The 20,747-nt window shown below is 40.7% G+C and overlaps 2 protein-coding genes across 8 annotated transcripts in view; both read right to left on the bottom strand.

Moving 5' to 3' along the window:
* The window catches only part of WDR33 (WD repeat domain 33), a 69,761-nt gene extending 55,021 nt beyond the window's left edge, over nt 1-14,740 (bottom strand). For 5 of the 7 annotated variants that reach the window (XR_004242092.1, XM_032119547.1, XM_032119550.1 and 2 more), the window contains exon 1: nt 14,596-14,740. The gene's annotated coding sequence lies outside the window, so the exon portion shown is untranslated. The remainder of the gene's footprint in view (nt 1-14,595) is intronic. The other 2 variants (XM_032119545.1, XM_032119546.1) reach the window with 1 other exon arrangement.
* A 1,854-nt stretch (nt 14,741-16,594) lies between these two features.
* On the bottom strand, nt 16,595-20,739 carry POLR2D (RNA polymerase II subunit D). Its single transcript, XM_032120016.1, has 4 exons — nt 20,630-20,739; nt 18,879-19,059; nt 18,335-18,430; nt 16,595-17,220 (listed from the first exon to the last, which is right to left on the bottom strand). Exons 1-4 carry the CDS (start codon nt 20,700-20,702, stop codon nt 17,142-17,144), a joined length of 429 nt encoding a protein of 142 aa, XP_031975907.1. The 5' UTR covers nt 20,703-20,739; the 3' UTR covers nt 16,595-17,141.
* Nucleotides 20,740-20,747: the final 8 nt, after the last annotated feature.

Below are 20,747 nucleotides of genomic sequence, written 5' to 3'. Positions count from 1 at the left end.
ATTTGCCTGAAAGTTGCCCCATATCAGGCATACCACGGGGTCTAATCAGACACCACATGTCTCCAAACACTCCACTCTAGACCACCACTGTAACACACAGCTACTACAACAGTAAGGTTGTCCGAAACAAGGTATCCAAACTTTCTCATACAGGAATTACTTCAAGCCCCCCTAAGACCATCTCCAATTCTCTTACAACTTGGCAGGAGGTATCAAACTGTTGTATGGAAGGTATCAAGTGTTAAATATCACAGGTAAAATTCTTTTTGTTGGGAGTTTATATCAAAAAAGAGAAAGCGGCTTCTTCAAATGAGCAGAACAAGCTGGCATTAAACATACAAGTCCATTAAGTCTCCTAAATGTAGTTATTCAATAGTCAGAGGAAAAAACCCAACAAAAACAAACACAATCAAAAAAACCCCACAAAAAACAACAACACACCACAAGAAGACCCAGAAACCCAGATGAAATTACCAGTACCACTCTTTCTCAAGTCTGAAGTTTGACACTCCCTTATACCAATCAGTGCTCTAAATCAGACAGAAGATACTTTTTCAAAACCACACATCTATACTCTCTAATAGGCAATGCAAGAATAAATGTCAAGAACTGAGACCAAGAATGCAGACAAAGATATATGCTGGGGCTTCCAAAAAAAATTTGATCAGCTATATTTGCAAGAAAACATTACATAAAAATCCCTTTTTAGGGAAACAATGCAAAGCAACGCATTAATACTTTATTTTCATGTTCCAGGAAAAAAAAAAACCTGCTGAAGAAATTTTCTGCGTTACCATCATTGGTAAATAAAGCATTAAGTACGATATGGGTCAATTTAGATTGCAATAGTTTTAGGCGAGTCCAACCAGTGTCTATCTTAAATCAGCATAAACAACCTTCACTTAAGATACAATCCACATCAGCAAGAACTAGGACCGAAGGCATAAACATGTTCATTACACCTCTTTATGTCTACAGATCCTTCCACACTCATGATTATGGCAAGACAATAAGTGACATTACAACTACAACACCATGCCAGGGGAGATGACACAGGATTAGAAAAATGAAGCATTTATATCCTGTTTCTTCAACTTTTGAGATCACTGCCTCTATCACGAAAAGCCTTCTACCTGCATTAATGAACTCTGAAAAAAGTATTGTTTATCCAGCTGCTTAGGAGCATTTTCTTCTAATAATTGCTTCAAATATTATGTTTTATCCACATAATACCCTCATCATGTCATGTGTGCATATGACAAGTATATAATCTATGGACAGATATATAAAAAATGTGTGCACACTCATATACATGAGTACATATACACACCAAGTAAAGCTTCCAAGCAAAGCAGCTTTAGAAATAAATGGTTTTGGCACACAATTATCAAATGAAACTAGAACGTTTTTTCCCAAAGACTTCTACTCCAGTTAGACAAATAGACTTAATGCTTAAGTTATCAGTATCCTACCTGGTCTTTTGTTGGGACAAACCAAAGCCTCAACAGGCTCTCCTTAAGATCTTTTTTATCAACTACAACGTCAGAATTCAGCGTGTCTATTAGCTAAAGCTCCTTTTGTATTGGCAGTGTGAGCAGAAACATGCAAGCAAATATTGGAGGACACTGTGCAATCCAGTGTAGTAACATCTGATTTCCTATTTTAAGCAAAGTACCAATTTTTTTCTTTATTTTAGAGTCCATCAACAGGATTTTAAATGGAAGAAACCATATTTTCCCTAATTCACACAATCAGAAGCAACAGCAAGATTTGTTTCCAACATCTGGCATAAGTCAGCTCTTACTTCATTGTTTCCAGACATAAATGTTACCACAACCAATTGCTTTTCCTTCTAGTTCATTACACCCTTATCGTAATGTGAACTAAGTTCATTTTTGTATTCCATTTTTCCATGCATCTTTATCAGTTTTCCACTTTCTGTGCCCATGAACACCTCTTTCAAAGCTTCACAGATTTTGAGACATAAATGTATTTGGGGATATAGAGCCTACAGAGCAAGTCTTTCATTCCTACCTATTAGTGCCAGAAGGATGCCAGGTCTACTGATGCCATCAAGTAATCAGAGGGACGTTACTGGAGAACAGAATTAAAACAAAAAAAACCTCATGACAATCTCACACTCAGAGCAGCACAGTGTTAAGGAAGATGGACTTGGGCACTTCCTTTGCTTTTTAAAATGAGCAGAAAGTCACCAACAGTATTAGTCACTTGCAGAAAATGGTTACCACTTAATTCACGTACCCAAATAAGGCTACAAAGGTAATACTGGCATTAAATGTAGTAGTGTTGTTACTTATCATCTTATTTGGATATGTTTGTTCCTTTTATATAAAAATGAATCTTGCATTAAGTTTTGAAAATTGACAGATTCCAACTTCAATCGTGCAACCAAAGTAATTCACACATAACTTCACTAAGTCAAAATAAAACAAATTAGGCTACTCAAACCAAACTAAAACCACCAAACAGGTAAAGCTTGGAGAAAGAGAGTCATGGCTTGTTTTAAATACATCAATGCTTCTAGATAGCTCAATACTACAAGAAAAAAATCTGATTTATGTATAATCTTGACATATTTCATATGGTTTATGCAAAAAATAAAGCTCATCATTAATGAAGTGCAGTAACTGGTAACTAAAACATCCTTGCCTATTTAATAGCTATTTTTAATTAAAGGTAAAGCAACTTGGGTGGAATACAGAGAGTTATAAACTGAACATGTCAAAAGAAAAGTATGTTTCCAAATGGTAGCAAAGAAGGTTATGCTGCAGAGTGCAAGCAACCAGTTACTTTTCAAACCCTACGCTGCCCACTAAACACAACATGCTGAAGCTTAAAAGACATTGAGCCTGAAATAGCTAAAGCAGCAAAGGAAAATGAGTGCTAAAAACTTCCAAGTGTATCTATATAGTACTTCTTTAAATGTGTATTACACAGTTCTACTACAAAGTACACACAGACTTTAAAACAAGCACTTTTACAGGGTAACGGAAACAGTGAAAATTGGTAGTAGTTATTTGCACTGCAACAGCACACTGGAGCTCAAACCATGGTTTGGGACATTCAGTGCAAAACACAGGATTGAAGAAGAACCATCTCAGCTTCCTGAGGCCTAAGAATAAGATAAGAGCACCACAATGCAAAAGCACTTTACCAAGTTTATTGCTCAATACAACTTTCTTTAATTAGCAAAGCACTTTTACATCTACAAGGTAGAGATAACTAACTTCCTTTTAGTAACATCTTTAAAGTCCTACTGTCAATAGTTATCTCTGAGAAAACGTATCTCTACATTTTTTAATTTGTGTATTAAGAAATCTGTAAGCACAACTGAATAAACACACCTGTTCTGAATAACAATCATAGCAAATACAATTTAATGTTACTCCTTTCCCTCTTTTACAGAGTATCAACACCTAATATCCACATTCCAAAAGATATGCCTTTCTTTGGTCCTTTGGGAGAATGTGCATCTCTGCTCTGGAGACCAGCAGTGGATCCCTCCATGGCTTCCCCTTCCTGAGAAAAGCTCTTTCTTCATCTCCTCATCCAGCCTCTTTCCTTCCCTGGGAATCCTACCTCTTCCCAGAGCACAAGAATTACGTGAAAGGATATTCTAGACATAAATGTTCAAACTTTTGCCATCTTCAGCAACCATGTTTTAGAAAATAAAAAAAAAATTAAAAAAAAAAAAAAAAAAAAAAAAAGGAAATAAACATGCTTGTACACACACACACCATTTCTCTATTACACAGAAACAGACCCAGCCATCCTGGTTAAAGATTGAGAAGAGTGACAGACAAGTTCTTGAAATCATAAAATTTCCAGGCAGGGGGTTACACAGAAAAAAAAAAGATTCTTCATTTCTGCAAACCATTTAATTTTAAGTAAACTGTCTTCCAAATATTTTAAACTAAATTAGATAAACCCCAAATAATTTCTCTCTTGAACAGAAAATGAACCTGAGCAAAAGCTTTGTTCTCAGTCACAGTTTCTACACTTCCCTTGCTTCACTCACCGATAGGAATGGAGCAAGAGAGCTGCAGGTATGGTTAAAACTGGAAGGATCAGAAAATCACATTACCAAAGCCACTGTAAAACCAGCACTAGCAGCAGCAAGCTTCTACCACCTTTTTCTGAAGATACACTTGAAATCTGCCAAAACTAACTTGCATGTCTGCCAATGAATTATTCTCTCACAGCAGATGAGATTTTGTTACTGCTCCATTCAGATGCCATCACTTTTCTGAAGATTAATCTTACATTTCCTTCATTGTACACAAGATAAATCCACTCAGAAAACACAGACAAAAATATGGAAAAAAAGAAAAAATCCACTATGCCAAATTGCAGATGTAGTGAAGAACATATTAACCCGACCAATTCCCCAAATTGCTTTGTGTTTCAATTTCCTACTGCATTGCAAGAACATTTACTCAGATTCACAAAACAAGATTACCCAACGTCTGAAAATTCTACATCTTTGTGAGACAAAAATCAAAATTCTGAAGTAATTTTGAGTACTTTTCTTACTACATGTAAGTTGTATTATTTTTAAACAGATTTGAGACAGATTAAGCTGTTTCAATAGAATATAATGGTATCTTTTCCACTGATTATGAGAGAGAATTGGTGTATTAAGCAGGAAGATAAAATTAGTTAAAAAACTAGATTCCATAATGAAGTGCAAAGTTGCCCAACTTTTTAGTCAAAAACAGACCCGTAACAGTAAAAAAAACTATGTAAGGTTCTTGACCTCTAAGTATTCAAAAATCTTATTCCCACTTTTGAATTATATAAAGGCACTGCAGCATGCATTTTTGTGCATTTTTATTTGTATATCTCAAAAAACTTTCTACAAGGCATGCAGATATGAGTACAGGAAGTTTAAACCTAAAACCAAAACCATTCTTACAATTTGAGAGACTCCTTAATGATCTACAGGTGCTAGGGGTCCACAATACACCAAATCAACGAACTGAAGGCAAAAATACTGACCTGTGTTATACAACACTGCTATTATGCAACATCCCTATTCTCTGCAGCAAGCACATTTTCCCTGGGCTCTGCTGCTGTGCTCCCAACATACATCTGCAGCCATTCTCTATTGTATTCTATTTCTGAACCAACCTTTCCTAGAAATGGGGTTTAAATTCTGACTATGCAAATAATGGGAAAGAATTTAGCAGCTTTCTCCATTTCAGTCATTGTGTTCCAATAGAAAATATAAAAAATAAAATAAAAATCTCATTCTTCATTCAAATTGCAGAAACATACTTAAATTAGTAATTGTCCAAGTCAAAATAAACTACTCTGCCCAAAAGGTTCACAGATCTGTTCTTATTTGGAAGTACTCCAAAGCTTTTTGTTTTATGCACAGTCCAAAATCTATGACACTGGCATGATCAAAAACCTAAAATGCAGAAGCACCTTTTTTCCCCTTTAACTTCAGTTCTGTACTTTCACAATGCCCAGTTTCACCACAAAGTTCAAACCTTTGGATTTTCAACAGGACCCAAACACGTACACACACACTGTATGGAGTCTAAAAGGACAGAACATGCAACATGGCAAAATGTAATTATGTTGATGCAGTTTTGGATTCAAAGGGTTTATTCCCTGCAGGAAAAGGAGAGCTGATATTTAATTGACAAAAAGGGCCTACACCTTTAAGTTTCACATAAAAACACACAATGCTCAAGAACTTCTGAAACAGCAGATCAAACTTACAGACAAATGGAGCTATCTAAAATCCCAAGGGAGAACACCTTCAAACAGCCAGTCTGAAAGTCTCAGGTACAGCCTAGGGGACAAGTTTCAACAGTTGAGCCTGCTTGGCTGCATGTAAGTTACACATACCTCAACAGCTCCTTTGAATTTTGGATTTCTAGCACTCAACAAATACCTAATAATCAAATCACAAACATTCCTCATTTTACGCTCAAGCTGACCCCTTGACTCATTCCAAAGCACACATATTTACAGGAGATCATGTGCTTACATACATTATGAAAAAACCCCAAAATACTTCAGTTCATAGGACTCAGACAGCTCCTGCTTTACCTCTCTGGCTACAGTAGAGAAAACTGCTTTCAGGAGTGTAACAGCCTGGAATCATTGCCTTTGTGCACCTCAAAAAAGCAACTTCTGAGAGCTAAAGTTTCTTGAGCTGTACATCAAAACAAACATGGAAGCAACCATATGCAGCACGAGGACACGAGACAGACTGCACCTCAGCTAGAAGACAGACAGGATTTGGTTTGCTGCTGTGATTTTATTATTACCAACTGGATACCTTGGTTTTACCTCAAAACTTATTCACAATTTTTTTTAAAATAAAACATTCCTCCTCCCTCTAAACTTCCCAAATACCCCTTTATTTCAACTCCTGCTTAGTATTTATCAAGACCTGCATTATCACCCAAACTCTTTTACTGTGAGTCCCTGTGATAACAGCAATTCATCTTAACTAGGTGAAGACTCACAGCTTGGTTTTCATGCTGAAGTGATTACTGATGCTGCCTTACCTTGGAGCTGCTACTTTGTCAGGAAACAAAACTTTAGGACTGATTTGTGTTTAAATCACACAAACATGCCATGACAAATACTTAAAAAATAACATATGGAAAGTAGCTTAAAAGAAAAAAAAAAAGCCAGTCATTCTTGCTAATCCTAAATATCAAGACACTCTTCAGCTGGTTATAATATCAAAACTTGGCGAACAAAATGTCATAGCTGAATCTGTGTGAGACGCTCCTCCCAGTTTCATTCAATATGCAGTTGGCCTTACTTGTGAGGAAAACATATTGCTGTTTCCTATTCACTTGGCATTGACTGAAGGTCTCTGGTTCTCTTCTGTGAGCCTGCTGCGCAGCCAGTCATTCTGCAGCTTTACAAATCCATGAGGCTCTGCCTGCCCATGGAGAACTCTGCAGGTCTCCTTGCTGATTTCCAGGTGTTCCTGGCACTCCATTCCTCCAGTCTCTCTTGACTCAAGTACTACCGCTAGGTACATAATAGGATGGACAGGGACAGAGAGGAGAAGTGACAAAAAATTCTCCAAAAAAATTCTTCAGAGGACTTTATTTAATCAGTGGAAGGGAAAAGGACTAGAAGGACTATGGCAGTTTGTAGAGCAAAACTTAAGTAGGGAAACACAGCAAATTGTCTTTGCTTCAGGAACAACCTACTGAAATTCTGATAAGAAAACAAAGTTCATATAATCTAGCAACAGTTTGAATCTCTTCATTTACACTATGGAACAGAAACATACACTTTAATACACTAAACAAAGCTGAGTATCTGAGACCCTAAGACCGGCACACTCAATGCTGACCAGACACCAAAGCCTTTTTAGTAAAATTTGGGAATTAGTAAGAGTGTAACTTGTTACAGAGATTTACTTTTCACAACCATTATCTGTTAAATGATTACCAAACACATCCAGAACTCTTGCAACATTTGCTTTTGCATAGAAGTTACAAGCATCAACGGAATAAACAAAATCTTTACTTCATGACCCCAGGAATGCTCACTCCCTGCCCCTCTCTCCCTCCTTTAATGTTACTCAGGCCCATCTCTTGACAAAGCAATGCTGTTTGCCATATCAGTTTCTGGGCCAAATAAAGGCACAAGAGTGTCTTAAGTTTCTATAATTACGCAACTGAACTCTGGAAGGGGTAGCAGGAGGCAGGATGATAGTGCTATCATGTGTGATCATGCGAAAAAAATGTGCCTTTATATGGTGAGAAGTGTAAGAAGGTTAAAAAAACCCAAAAAACAACTAAAAGCAATGTTTTTCAGCAGTTATTAACTGTATTTCAAAGATCCATTTTCTACTTCTCTCTCCAAGAAGAGATTTTATACTTCAGCAGAAAACTCCAAGATAAAAGAACTTTTTATTTCGCTGCATATTTTAATGGTAAAATCCATTCACCACCGATGTCTATACCCTAACTTGCAGCCAGAGGTGGACACTTTGTGCAACAGAGCCCTCATCTTCTGGGCACCTCAAGGTTATTTACATAGCTCATGTATTCAATGTAAGAAAAGAAGAGCCTGAACAACTGTATATCCACACTGCAGAACAAATGGCCTATAACATACTACCCCACAATATTTTCTTCACAATATCCAAAAAGATTTTTAAAGGGATTTTTAATTCTCTTTTCATAAAAAGATGTAGCAGATGCACACATACTTATCCAAGACAGAAATTTGTTATCTGCCCCAACAGCAGAGTAGCTAAATTAGCAACTGTGTTTATAGCAAAATATGCAAACTAATACCTACAGTTGTTATGCCTAGACTTAGCTAATAAAAAGGCATCCTCAAGCAAAAGTAGTAGAATTGCAGCAAACACTTCAAACCTTATTGAATCACACAGTGCTGCTAAACAAGCCTTATGGACTCTGCTAATTTTCAATGCCCCTCATTTTTGACTTACTGTTGAAGCCAAGGAGTTTAAAACAAAAAAACCCCAACAAATCCAATCAAACGCCTGCTAAATTAAGAAAACAGTCAAAGAAAACAGCACTTCTAAAACTATTTTGATGGAATAAAGTCCTGACTGAAGATTATTTATGTGGATGAAGATCTTCCGAACTGTGGCTTCTCACTATCTGCTTCAGTTAAGATTTGAAAGTCTAGCATATATGCAAACTATTCTTTTGCCAGAGTTTGGTGTGGAAGATTAATGCATAACCCCTGTTTGCTAGTGGTTAGGCTAGAAATTGTTTAATCCCACGAGGAACAAACTTACAATAAGAAAAAATAAACAGAGCTGTTAATTGTAGTTTCAAGCTCCCAGCATATAAAATTACATTTTCACTTATTTTCAAACATAACCAACCTAAATATTTTTTCTATAACAAGAAACTTTCAATACTAGAACACTTTCTAAACTGATGGGTGACGTATACACATCTCATACAACTGAAAATTAATTAGAAATACACTTTCTTTTAACTGGAATCACAGAGCCAGTTTTTTCCAGGAATATGTTTTCTGGTCTTTGCTTGTGGATTATGAGACATGCAAATGCCTGTATAAGGTTATGAATGTATACGTATAGATATATATACACACACACACTGCTAAAAGACCACCTTTAAGTACTTCAGTAAACAGCCTTTGCTTTTACCATTTAGTAGAGTTCAATAAAAGCATGAGATCATCTTCTGCATCAACACATTTCTCAGTAAAGGAACATCAAGCTCACATACATCAAGCTCACACAAAGCCTTTCAAGGAGAAAGGGTTCAGTATCAGATTCTCCCTAAACACAAGAAGACTCAAGCTCCCCATGAGAACGACAATTCAGTAGACCAGTGCATCACCAGAGAGCTTCAGTTTTGAAAGCTGGAATTCTCCAAAAGTCTAAAATCCCTTGGCATTTCTTTCCTACTTCGTATCTCCTGCCTCAAGAATATCAGGAAGCTTTCCTGTCAAAAGCAGCACTTTCATCACCAGTTCTAGGTGAGTAGTTTCATCTTACTACACAGAAAGCTGAGCAGCTGTGGCCTATTGTATCAGTCAAGAGTCTACAAAAGATATTACTAGAAATAGCTACTTCATTTATTAGGTTTAGATTTGCTAAGGAGACCAAAATATTTGCATCCATCCACAGAAAAAGACTGCAAAACATGGTTTGACAACTAATTTTAGTATGACTTTAGCTCCAAAGTCCGTAATTGAGAAACTGTGCAAATACCGCAGAATGAACAGACCACATGATACTCATTCAGTCTGCACTCCTCCTCCTTGCAATTCTGTGCAAGCTCCAATTTTTCTTGTGGTGTAATCATAGCATTTCACTAGTGTCTGCAGAGGTACAATGGTTTGCTTACAAACATGGCCCAATAGGAAGAAATTTGCAAAGCTAAGTGCTGATTTTTACTGCAATGGGGAAGGAGGACAAGGGTAGAGTCATCGCTGCTTATCGTGACCACACAATTTAAGTGCAGCAGCAGCTACTGAGGGAACTTCGGCACTGAATTGCTGAGATGACCCAGATCCAAACCAAAACTGCTGAGACCAAAACCAAAGCAGCCCTGGCTTGACTCCCCCCACTGTGGGTTCCCTCCCATGACCCCTCCTTCAAGTCAACATGAACATCTGATGACCACACTGGACATGCACCTAAGAAACTGCTCTGTGTTATGAGACCCTTTTTGGTAATATTGGTCAAAACTCAGAGCAACCTGTCAGACAACTGACTTCTGAGTTCCAGGGAATGACTCTACTGACCCAGGAAGAAAACCAAAGGATCAGAAGCAGGGGAAGCTACCACTTGGCAATACCATGCCAGATTAGACAACTGCAAAGGCCCACAGCCTTCAGGCTGTAAATCCAGCACTTCCATTAGCTGGAGCTGTGGCGCTACTTAACCAGCTCAAAGTGCAGTTCCTATCAAACTCAAAACTGCAGATGAGTACTCCTATACCCACAGTAAAACACAAGTCACTGTGCTGCCAAAACTTCACCATGAACACAAAACTATATCAAACCCATAAAATACTATAGACTCCTTGTTATCCAGTCTCCGGCCTCTCTTTAAAAAAAAGACACATTAACATATTCTTTTGTATCATGTTTCTTTTGGATTTGGGATAATGATTTAAAGGAATCCTCAAATGCTTAAACTGCAGAAACATGGATTAACTAATGCACCCATGCACTCATACTGAATTGTATAAAACATTACTATAAAGAACTGACCAGTGCCAACAAATCTACAGTTCTAGTGGCAAAACTGCTTTTGGTCTATCCCACCATGCCATTCAACTTCATGGCACTCACTTTTGGGTAAAGCCACAGGTGAGTGACTAAGAGCCACCTAAATTCCAAATTTCATGATCAACTGCTTTAAGACTCAGTACTGTAGACATGATCATAATTTTAGGGATATACTTTCAAAAGAACTGATCTGTCATATCAGAATAATGCATGCTGCCTCTCAACACACTTACCATCACCCAGTGCACCCTAAGCCAGGGCTATGGCAGAGACACGTATTTGCCATCACCTCCTCTTTCCCACCTCACTGGTTCCAGAACCGGTGATTCTAACACACAGGCCAAAACAGACAAGTGAGCCAGACTAAACACAAACATCTTACTTCTGCTCACAGAAAGGGTCCCCCTGTACAGCTGCCTGCACCAATGTATCAACTCTGGTACCTAAAGTGGATAGGCAGAAGAATGCTATAATTTTAATTATTTAAAAGGACCAAAAATTCTAGGTTAAATAAAATTTACAGCTACACTGAGAATACTTTCAAAGCTTCAAAAGTTAACAGAATTTATTTTTTTGAACCAACATACTTCATTATACTGAAGACTAATTAAGCAGCACAAAGAGCTCATATGGCATGCTACTGTTCTTCGCACCAAAATCAACTAACAAAGTGAACAGAAAATTGCAAGTGTTCAGATTTACCAACAGTGTATGAAAAAAAATCTTATATAAAGGAAAAATGAAATTGAAGGTAAACTTCTAACTCTTTTTCTGATAGAAAAAAAAATGTACCAGGATTACTTGATGCAATACATAAGACAGGAAGAAACATTTTCATTTGTGTCTAAAGAATGTGAAAAATTGCTCATACTTTTTAATATTCTGTATCTATGTGTAAGAACACTTACATGTAATTGTTTGAAACAACACAAGCTTTATCAGGGTTAGACAACAGTGACATTCAATACTGTAGAGCAAGTCTTTCCTACTAAGGAGAGAAAATGTGATATAAGCCACAATTAGTGAAACTGCTTAGAACAGAACCCCCAACTTTGGTGCAGAGGTAGAACAGGAACAGCACTAACTTGGTCTCTAGTATCCCTCCATATAAAAAGTGTGCTGATTGAGACCTGACCACTGCACACCACTAAGCAGGATCTGTAATCACTGTAAACACACTGCCTTGGGAGCAAACGTGTTAGCAAAAGTACTATTACTACACAAGACAAACCAGCTTGCTTGCTTTCCTGCTAAATATACACTTCATACCCCATTTCAAGTTTCACAACAGCATGACTGGTACACCCAGCCTGAATGTGGAGAGCAGGTTGAACCAGAAGAAACATTATGAAATGCTGAGTAGCTTTTTTAAATACTAGTGAGCAAGAACAGATTGCTGGGAAGTTTAGCACCATTTGGAAAATAGGGGACCATGGATGCTCCAAACTGAAGTAAAATTAGTAGCAAAACACAAATCAAAACCAGTTAGCTATCAAAAACTCAACTACTCTGCTCTTACCTTCAGATATTTTCTATAATAAGAAGAAAAAACCAAGGTTATCTGAAAGTTTTAATCTTTTGAAAGACGCTTAGCACATCTCCTCCCCACCACCAAGCTCTAACAGTGTCCAGTTTCTGTATTAACTACACCAACCAGGCCTGCATATCTGTACTTTCACTTGCAATAACAAAACAGTACAGTATCAGGAATGTAAATATGGCAAATAAAGAATGAATTTTGTAAAATTCACAAACACAGATAGCTTCCAGCTTGTCTTTACAAGCAGTTTTCTAAATTATAACCTCTATCTGAGCAAGGCCAAAATAATTTTCATTTCCAGTGTTACTGAACCAACTCTTGAAATTCCCTAGATATGTGGCTAGCAGATGCACAAAATGAAATGTTTTGCATGGAATCATCCCAGTACAAAGTTAAGCTGTATTCTTTCCATCAGCCTAATGTCTTCTCCATGACTGATTTTTTCAGGTGAGTCAGAAGACTCATCTGCTAGGGATAGGAACAAAATAGGAGACTTCTTATCCCCTCCTCAGATCAAAGTCTCTCTGCTGCAGCAAAAGAAGGCATTCCTAGTACCTCTATCCCAAGCACACTTTAGGATTATTAGGCTTTTACTTCTTGTGATAATATCACAAATAAAAAAATGATGAGAAATTTTCAATTCCAACAGTCCAAACAGTCTAATATTTACTGCTCCAAGGGTTCAATGGAGGACCAACACTTTGGGCAACAGGGAAAGGCTGTCACTGTCTGTAGTGACTGATATTTAAGTCAAAAGGTTTTAGCATCTCTAGGAGTAGTTACTCACACCTAACAGTCTCTGCAGCTCTAAGATTCCCCCCCCCCCATCTTTCAATACTTTCATCTATTTTCAGTATCGACATTTTCAGATCTTCTCATTAGAACTGTTACAACACAAGTGAACAAGATGTTAAGAATCAGATTTTTGAAATATGCTCGGTAATTATGTATTAGAGTAAAATAATGGCAGAATATTGCAGCAAATCACTAAGAAGTAAATGTCAGTTTACTTGAAAAGGAATTTAGGAGCAGGGAACCCTGAAGTATTTTGGCACAATGCTTTTTGCATACTATAAACTCTCTGAAACACAATATTGCCTCTCTTAACGGAAGGCTAGAGCAGTCTGAGTTAAGCATAAAAGAATAAACATATGCTGCAAGAAGGATGAGGGACTACTGCCTAGACAGAAAAACAGATTTTGAAACAGTACTCACAAACTGCAAGTAAGGATATAATGAGGTACAAGATTTGTAGAGCACAGAACTACTTACCCATGACAATTTTGTCAGACAAACAGATGTGTTCAAGCAACTGCTAATATTAAAAAATACTGTATTTGAGACCATACAACTATCTACTCATAACAACGAAGCTAACAGTCAGCAAGAGAGAAATAACATACGTCTCTATAGAAGAGAAGTTTAATGAGCTCTCACCAAGAGAAAAATGCTGAGCTATTTTTTTTCAAGTTGGACAGGTCCCCTAGGTTTGCCACCCAAGCACAGGCTGATGAGTCTCAATCAGTGGAATGTGACACCACATGATCATTAGCCCCTCCACCATGCCAGCACAAGCAAGTGCCTGCTACACACGACTGTGTGTTATTACATTGCAGGGGACATATTCGAACAACAGTGTTGTTGTACAGCATTACGCAATACAAAATGTGAGCAACAGCCCTCTCGGGATCCATAAGAAAACCAAAAATAATGGTTTCCCATCCTTTTACCAATGCTTAGTAGTCCTACAGAACTAAGACCGTTCTCCACCGGCAAATGCAATTATTTCACTTGGCATTTGAGAAGCTTAAATACTAACCAGTCTGTGGCTTTTTCTTCTCTCTCCTTAATACACAGAGGAATTACCCTTGTGAAAGACTACATAAGTAAAAAATTCGAGATATCTAACACGGCCCGTGTCTCCGCTCAGACCCAAGGCGAAGGGAAGAATAATGTTAAAAAATAATAACACTAGAAGAAGTAGAAAAAGGCACGATTGAGAGACTCGGGCGAAGCCACCGACAGACACCTGTGCAGGAAAGAGAAGAGGGGCCGGGCCGTCCCCTACCAGGCCCGGGCCTCGAGCACACGCCGCCACGGGGCCCGGCCGTGGCGCTGGGTCCTAGCTTGGCTCCCGCCGCTCCCCAGGGCGCCCCAGCCCGGGGACCCCCTGTTCCCGCCGGCGGCCCCCGCCCTGCCCCGGCCGCGCCGCTCCGGGGCCGCGGCCTAAAGATGGCGGAGGCGGCCGCGCTTCCCTGGCTACTCACCCGCCCCGCCCAACACTGAGCCGCACTCACCGCCCAGCCAGCCTCTTGTACCGGGACTCCGCGCCCCACCGACACCTCGCCACCCGCCTCGTCCTCCTGGCCCCGGCAAGCTCCGCCGCCGCCTCACGACCCGCGGCCGCCCGCCATCTTCCCTCCGCCTCCCCCGCCAGCAGCGCACGCGCCCCACGCCGGCGCGCACGCGCACTACAGCAGGGCGCGCGGGCGGGGGCGCCGCGCCTGAAGGGCCGCGGGCGGCAATGCGCATGCGCCCCAGCGGCGGGGCGGGGCGGGGCGCGCGCCGCTTCCGAGAGCCCGCCCGGCTGGCGCACAAATCACAGGGCAGGGGCGGGTAGAGGTGCGCGCATGCGCAGAGAGCGCAGCCGCGTCCGCCTCGCGGGTGGGGAGGGCGAAGGGGGCCCCGCCGCCAGACAGTGCCGGGCCGGCGGCTCCAGGCTTGCCAAAAGGGGCAGTGCCGGCGGCCGGACCGATAACTGCTTCCGGGCACGGCTGTGTGCTGTTCTGTGCTGCTCCGGGTTAGTTCTCTCACGCTCACCAAACGGCCAGGCGCTACGCACAGGCCGCCTTGTGTGGCTTCCACAAGTACTTTTGGAATGGGCTGCCCAGGGAAGTGGTGGAGTCACCGTGTTTAAGGAAAGATTGGAGGTGACACTTAGTGCCACGGTCCAGTTGGCATGGTGGTGGGTGTTCCCTCAAAGGTTGGACTCGATCTCAGAAGTCTTTTCAAACTTTATTGATTCCGTGATTCCCTTCTTTGTTCCCATCACCGGGCTTCAAAACACAACAAGCAAAACCTACTAATCTCAAGGCTCGTAATTATCTCTGTGTGTAGGGTAGTGGAAATCTGAGATCGTTCACAGATAACTAGGCCTGTTACACCCCTCCTTGGCAGTCCTCAGGGTGCTTACAAAGGCGTCATCAAGTAGTACTGTGGGAGTGTAGATAAAGAGGTGCAGAATGGCTTTTCTCCCCTGAATTAGTTGTGATTAAGACCTAAGAGTCTGTGTGTTTAGATGAAAATGTCTTACAGCTGCTTGAACAGAAACGTTTTACAGAGCAAACCAGGTTCAACAGGAGCAGCTACTGGGAATCAGATGCTGTATCAAAAGGGGACACTAAGCTTAAAATAAAGATTCACGACCTTGTTTTTTCCTTCTTTGGTTATAATTATTCTGACCCTGTTAAAGTTCCTGTGGTTGGTTACAGATGCATGTCTGGTTTATAGGCGTGCAGGAGCCACTGCCACCCCAGCACACACACAAACGCTGTTTGAGGTAATGTGCTCCAGCTGAGGTGAGCCCAAGCAGTTACCACACACCAGTACAGCACAGGAGCAACATTACATTTCTGGTAAGACCTGAAATAATATTTCTCTTCCTTTTGCAAGATCAGTGAGATTATTGCTTATCATCACAAGTAGTGTCTTAACACATCTGTCTGCCTCTTTGTCCCAATGTTCTTTCCTGCAAAATTGTCCTTCTTTTCAGGTGTGGTGGTAAAATTACAAGACTTGAAAGGGCTGGTTTAAGAAGTTTATCCTAACCAAAAGAACATTCCTTTCAACTAAAAGCTAACAATTTGTGAATCTCCCAGCTGCTGAGCTGTGATAACACTGGATGTGTGACTCCCACAGGCTGGACCAGAAGCCACCCCTGCACTGTGTCACATTATTTATGTTTGGTTTCATCTCAGAATTAGGGCAGTTAGCAACCTACTTAAAGAGTCCATCCCTCCAGGGTTGGGTACCTGGCTGTGTTAACACCAAAATTACTGGGTTTCTTCACCTTTTTCTTTTCTGTAACAGGATACCTATTGGGTGTCTGCAATCACTTGGCACAGAGCAGGGGAGCAGAGAGGGAGATGCTGCCCCAACGTTTTCTCACTGTGATCACAGTAACACCTCTGATCTGTCCTAAACTGCACTTGGGTTATTACACTCTTGGAGTCCCCAGATCTCCAGGATCTATTTATTAAAAAGGTCCTCATTAACAAAATCATAATATGTACCTAATGTTTATAAAACACACAACTTTAATTAAAAATATTTTTTAATTTACACTAAACAATAATAGAAAAATATTGAAGCTGTAAAAGTTCGCTGTCCCGATCAAACAATAAAACAAAGAAACAAAAAACCCACAAAAATGGATGCTGCCAATCACTGAACCTTCTGAGAACCAAGAACAAGTTTCCCCATCCTTTAGAAGTTCCTAAAAACCACGAAATCACATCTATATTTCTGCTAAAAACCAAAAACGTTGAAAATTTACAAACTGTGGAGAGGGATTAGGGAAGAAACAAATACTTCAGCCTCTGGGAAAAGGCCTTTCAGGTTCTTTGCTCTCACAATACAGGGGGTCCTTGCCAACATACACATGGAACAAACCAAAAGGATGGTGCTGATCTCCAGTCTGCATGCACCTGTGGCAACACAGCACTGGAGTACCCTGCATCCACAACCACCCTCACTCAGCCAGGAGCTGGACTGATCCAAAGGGCTGAGAAACAGCCCAAGTCCTCAGGTTTTTCTGCTCAGATAAAGGGGCTGAGGGTTAACCTTAATACTGGAAGCTGCGTTTAGTCTGAATGTCATCGAGAATCTGTTGTAATTCTTCATCTTCAAACCGGCCCTCCAGGCTGCAAGATAAGAACAGTAAGGAGACATTAAAGGTTTCAGAAATAACCTCTCCCCATTGATTCATTTCAGTCATAACTCCGTCCTGTCAGTCTCAACACACTGTCACCCACCTGTGTGTAACCACCAGGAACCACCTGTAACATCACTGTACGAAGAGCACTCTAATCCCTATGCAGCGCTGCTTCTTTGTGTGACAAAACTCTGTTCTTCCCAGAACCTTCTCCTGAGTAATGTCAAAATGTGCTTTCAAAAAAGGCAAGGCAGGTGCAGGTTTAAGCAGACCTCTAAATGAAGTCATGTAGATGCATGCTCATAAGCCAGTCCATTCTTGCTATGAAATCTTAACATAAAATCATAGAATGGTTTGGGTTGGAAGGAACCTTGAAGATCATCTCATTCCCACCCCTTGCCATGGGCAGGGACACCTTGCACTAGACCAGGTTCCTCAGAGCCTCATCCAACCTGGCCTAGAACACTTGCAGGGATGGGGCAGCCACAGCTTCTCTGGGCAACCTGTGCCAGGGCTGCACCACCTTCACAGGGAAGAATTTCTTCCTAGTATCCAGTCTAAATCTACTCTCAGTTTGAAGCCATTCCCTCATCGTGTCACTGCTCTTGTAAAAAGTCTCTCTCCATCTTTCCTGTAGGCTCTTTCCAGATACTGGGAGACCGCAATTAGGTCATCCCAAAGCCTTCTCTTTTATATAATGACAAATAAGGAAGAAACTGTAATTCAGATGAATGTTTCATTCCCTTCTCTACCTCAGGCCATGAGGTAACCAATCAAGACATGAAGAAGCTACTGCTCCCCCCTGCATTATCCACAAAACAGTTCATTTGCTCCAACAGAAAAAATCTCCAAGGAACATAAATACAGCCAGCTAAGAACCCCAGTTGAAGAGGTTTACACTTGATCCAGTAGAAGTTCTCAGAAGTGCATTAGGGACATGTACAAATAGTGTGTTGCTGTCAGATCAGTGGGTAGGGGAAGAAAGACCAAGACCAAATATTCTTCCATCAATGGAGTTAGATTGAAGAGAGGGCACGTGGGCACGGCTGGCTTTAGGTCACAGGAAGTATACAGCAGTCTTTGTACAGTATGTAAGTGCTTACCTAGGAATCAGAGCTTTTGCTTCCTCAGCTGTCTCAGGACACAAGTTAGCCAAACATGCCAATTCAAACTTATGGAGCTTCTTCTGGAGTAGTAAACTGTAAGGAAAGACAAGAATTTGATGAAATTACAAGATAGAAATGTAAAGGGGCTTAAACTGAGGCAAATGTTTCTCTTTTTGCACACTGCTTTTGGCACTGAAGTAATTTTTTCCAGGAGAAAAGACTCATTATATAAATGCATAGAGGAAAAAATAAAATCCTATCTGCTAACTCCAGTTCCCCTGGATTATTCTGCAAAGTCTAGAAAATCCTCCCATTTAATGCAATCAGCTGTCATTGAAATACTGCAAACAAAGCAGTTCAGAAGCCTTGACCTGGACAAAGTATAACCCTCCATCAAGAACTTCTTGCCTCGTTAGAAAGACAAAATTCAGAATTAAAGAACAAATCATTCAACACCACTAAAATGTACTTTCATCAAGCAGCATCAATATTGCAGATCCAATTCTCTAATACAGGGCTACACCCTGACTTTCCAACTCACCTGCGCACGCTGGCGATGGTTTCGCGGTTTTTGAAGCGGCTGAAGCGTGCTGTGTAGTTCAAGGTTTTCATGAACACTTCTGACAGCTCCTGCTCATCCTCTGCGCTCTCGTTCTGCTGCTTGCGATGCTCAAGCAGCATATGCACCTCGGAATTCAGAAGAGTTTCTGCAGTTTCAAATTCTGCAGTCAAATGAGAGAACACCAGCATAAAAAAAGGTGAAGTGTGTTTGAAAAGGGGAGTTACACAAGTTTTGTGTGTAATTTAGCTCTGGGTAACAAGTGAAAATGTGTTTCGTGGCAGTTGTGTGAGCCCTTTCACCAATGACTGGGAAGCATTTCATACTGAAAATGCTGATAAAAATGACACTTCGAGTGACAATCCAAGGTGTTGGTCTTTTTGACCATGTATTTTACACTTGCAGCCCTAACATTCAGATTTTTCCATATTTGTGCAGTATGTTTTCTTCATCCAATTTTGGCAGAAGTAAAGCATGACTTGCTATAGAAAAAAATATTTAAAACTCTAAAACTCCACAAAATTCAGAAGTGATGCCACAGTCTTCAGGAGTCTCTGAGCTCTTGAAGTAAATATGAATGCTGTTGAATGTTTTAAAAAAGGCTTCATTTACTTGAAAAGTTAATAGACCTACTGAAATTTTATTATCAGGAAAACCAAAAAATTTAACCAATCTTAACAAATTCCGCCCCCCCCCTTTTAGCCAACTTTGAATTCATTCATCATCACCATAACCACTATATGTATTCCAATAACAAGGTCTTTCAAAATCAGCAGTATGAGCTGTCAAAGCAACAGTCAGAGGCTGCACCCCAGAGTGCCTGACAGCACTGTTTTATACAAGCAGATACAGGGACTGCTAGAAAGGAGCTGGCAACTCTTATTTTGCATTGAGCAGTAAATTAGCTTGGGCTAAACATGAGATTTTAGCACAAGAAATACAAAAATTAGTCTTTCAGAACTTCCCTATTGTTCATAACTGAAAAATGCAGCAATGCAGCACAGTGTCCATCCCCCCCCCCCCCTTTTTTTTTTTTTCAGGGTGGCTCTGAGGTGTAGACACATTTCTAGAATTTCTACTGTATTAATTTTCTGGACTAAAAAAAATTCCACAGATGGTAAATGTCCATAGTTACAAACTCTCGATCTGGACAGCTGGTTTCTTAACTGCAGCAGTATTCACAGATTTCTAGAACAGCTGAGGTTAGAAGGGACCTTAAAGCCCATCCCATCCCAGCCCCTGCCATGGGCAGGGACACCTCCCACTAGCCCAGGCTGCTCCAAGCCCTGTCCAACCTGGCCTTGGACACTGCCAGGGATGGGGCAGCCACAGCTTTCTCGGGGCAATTGTGCCAGGGCCTCCCCACCCTCATAGGGAAGAACTCATGTGTCAAAAAACATGACTGAAAAAGTAAAGCTTTTATCAAAACCCAATAATGTTTTCACTATAACCTGACAAGATTTTCTTTTTTTTTTTTTTTTAATACCGTACGCTCACGTAGCGGCCTGCATAAGAACTGCCATATCTTAGCAATCATGAGGTCCTTAAAGATATACAAATCATTTATTATCCTGCTTTTTAACACTCCAGCTTAGTAACTGGTGGAGGGGCCGGGGCTTGAGCAGCGCTCCGGTCCACGGAGCCGCTCGGCGAGGCTCCGTACCCTCACAGGCGGCCGCTGCCGGCCTCCAGCCACCACCCGACCGCCGGCCCCTCGTCAGTCCCGCTCGCACCTTTGGGGAAGACGAGCTGCGAGGCGTCCTCCTCCACATCTGCCGTCCGCGGGTCGCTGCCGCCCGCCGCCATCACCGGAAAGCCGCGGCGGAAAGGGCGGCCCCGCCTCAGCGGGAG

This window comes from Corvus moneduloides, chromosome 10 (assembly GCF_009650955.1).
Source record: "Corvus moneduloides isolate bCorMon1 chromosome 10, bCorMon1.pri, whole genome shotgun sequence".
Taxonomy (NCBI): Eukaryota; Metazoa; Chordata; class Aves; order Passeriformes; family Corvidae; genus Corvus; species Corvus moneduloides.
This window is presented reverse-complemented; position numbering and strand designations above follow the sequence as displayed.

Coding starts and splice junctions, on each gene's coding strand:
- POLR2D (XM_032120016.1), bottom strand. CDS start 20,702: ATGGCGGCGGGCGGCAGCGACCCGCGGACGGCAGATGTGGAGGAGGAC. Junction 18,431..18,878: donor ACCATCGCCAGCGTGCGCAG/GTGAGTTGGAAA, acceptor CTTTCCTTACAG/TTTACTACTCCAGAAGAAGC. Junction 17,221..18,334: donor GCAAAAGCTCTGATTCCTAG/GTAAGCACTTAC, acceptor CTTATCTTGCAG/CCTGGAGGGCCGGTTTGAAG.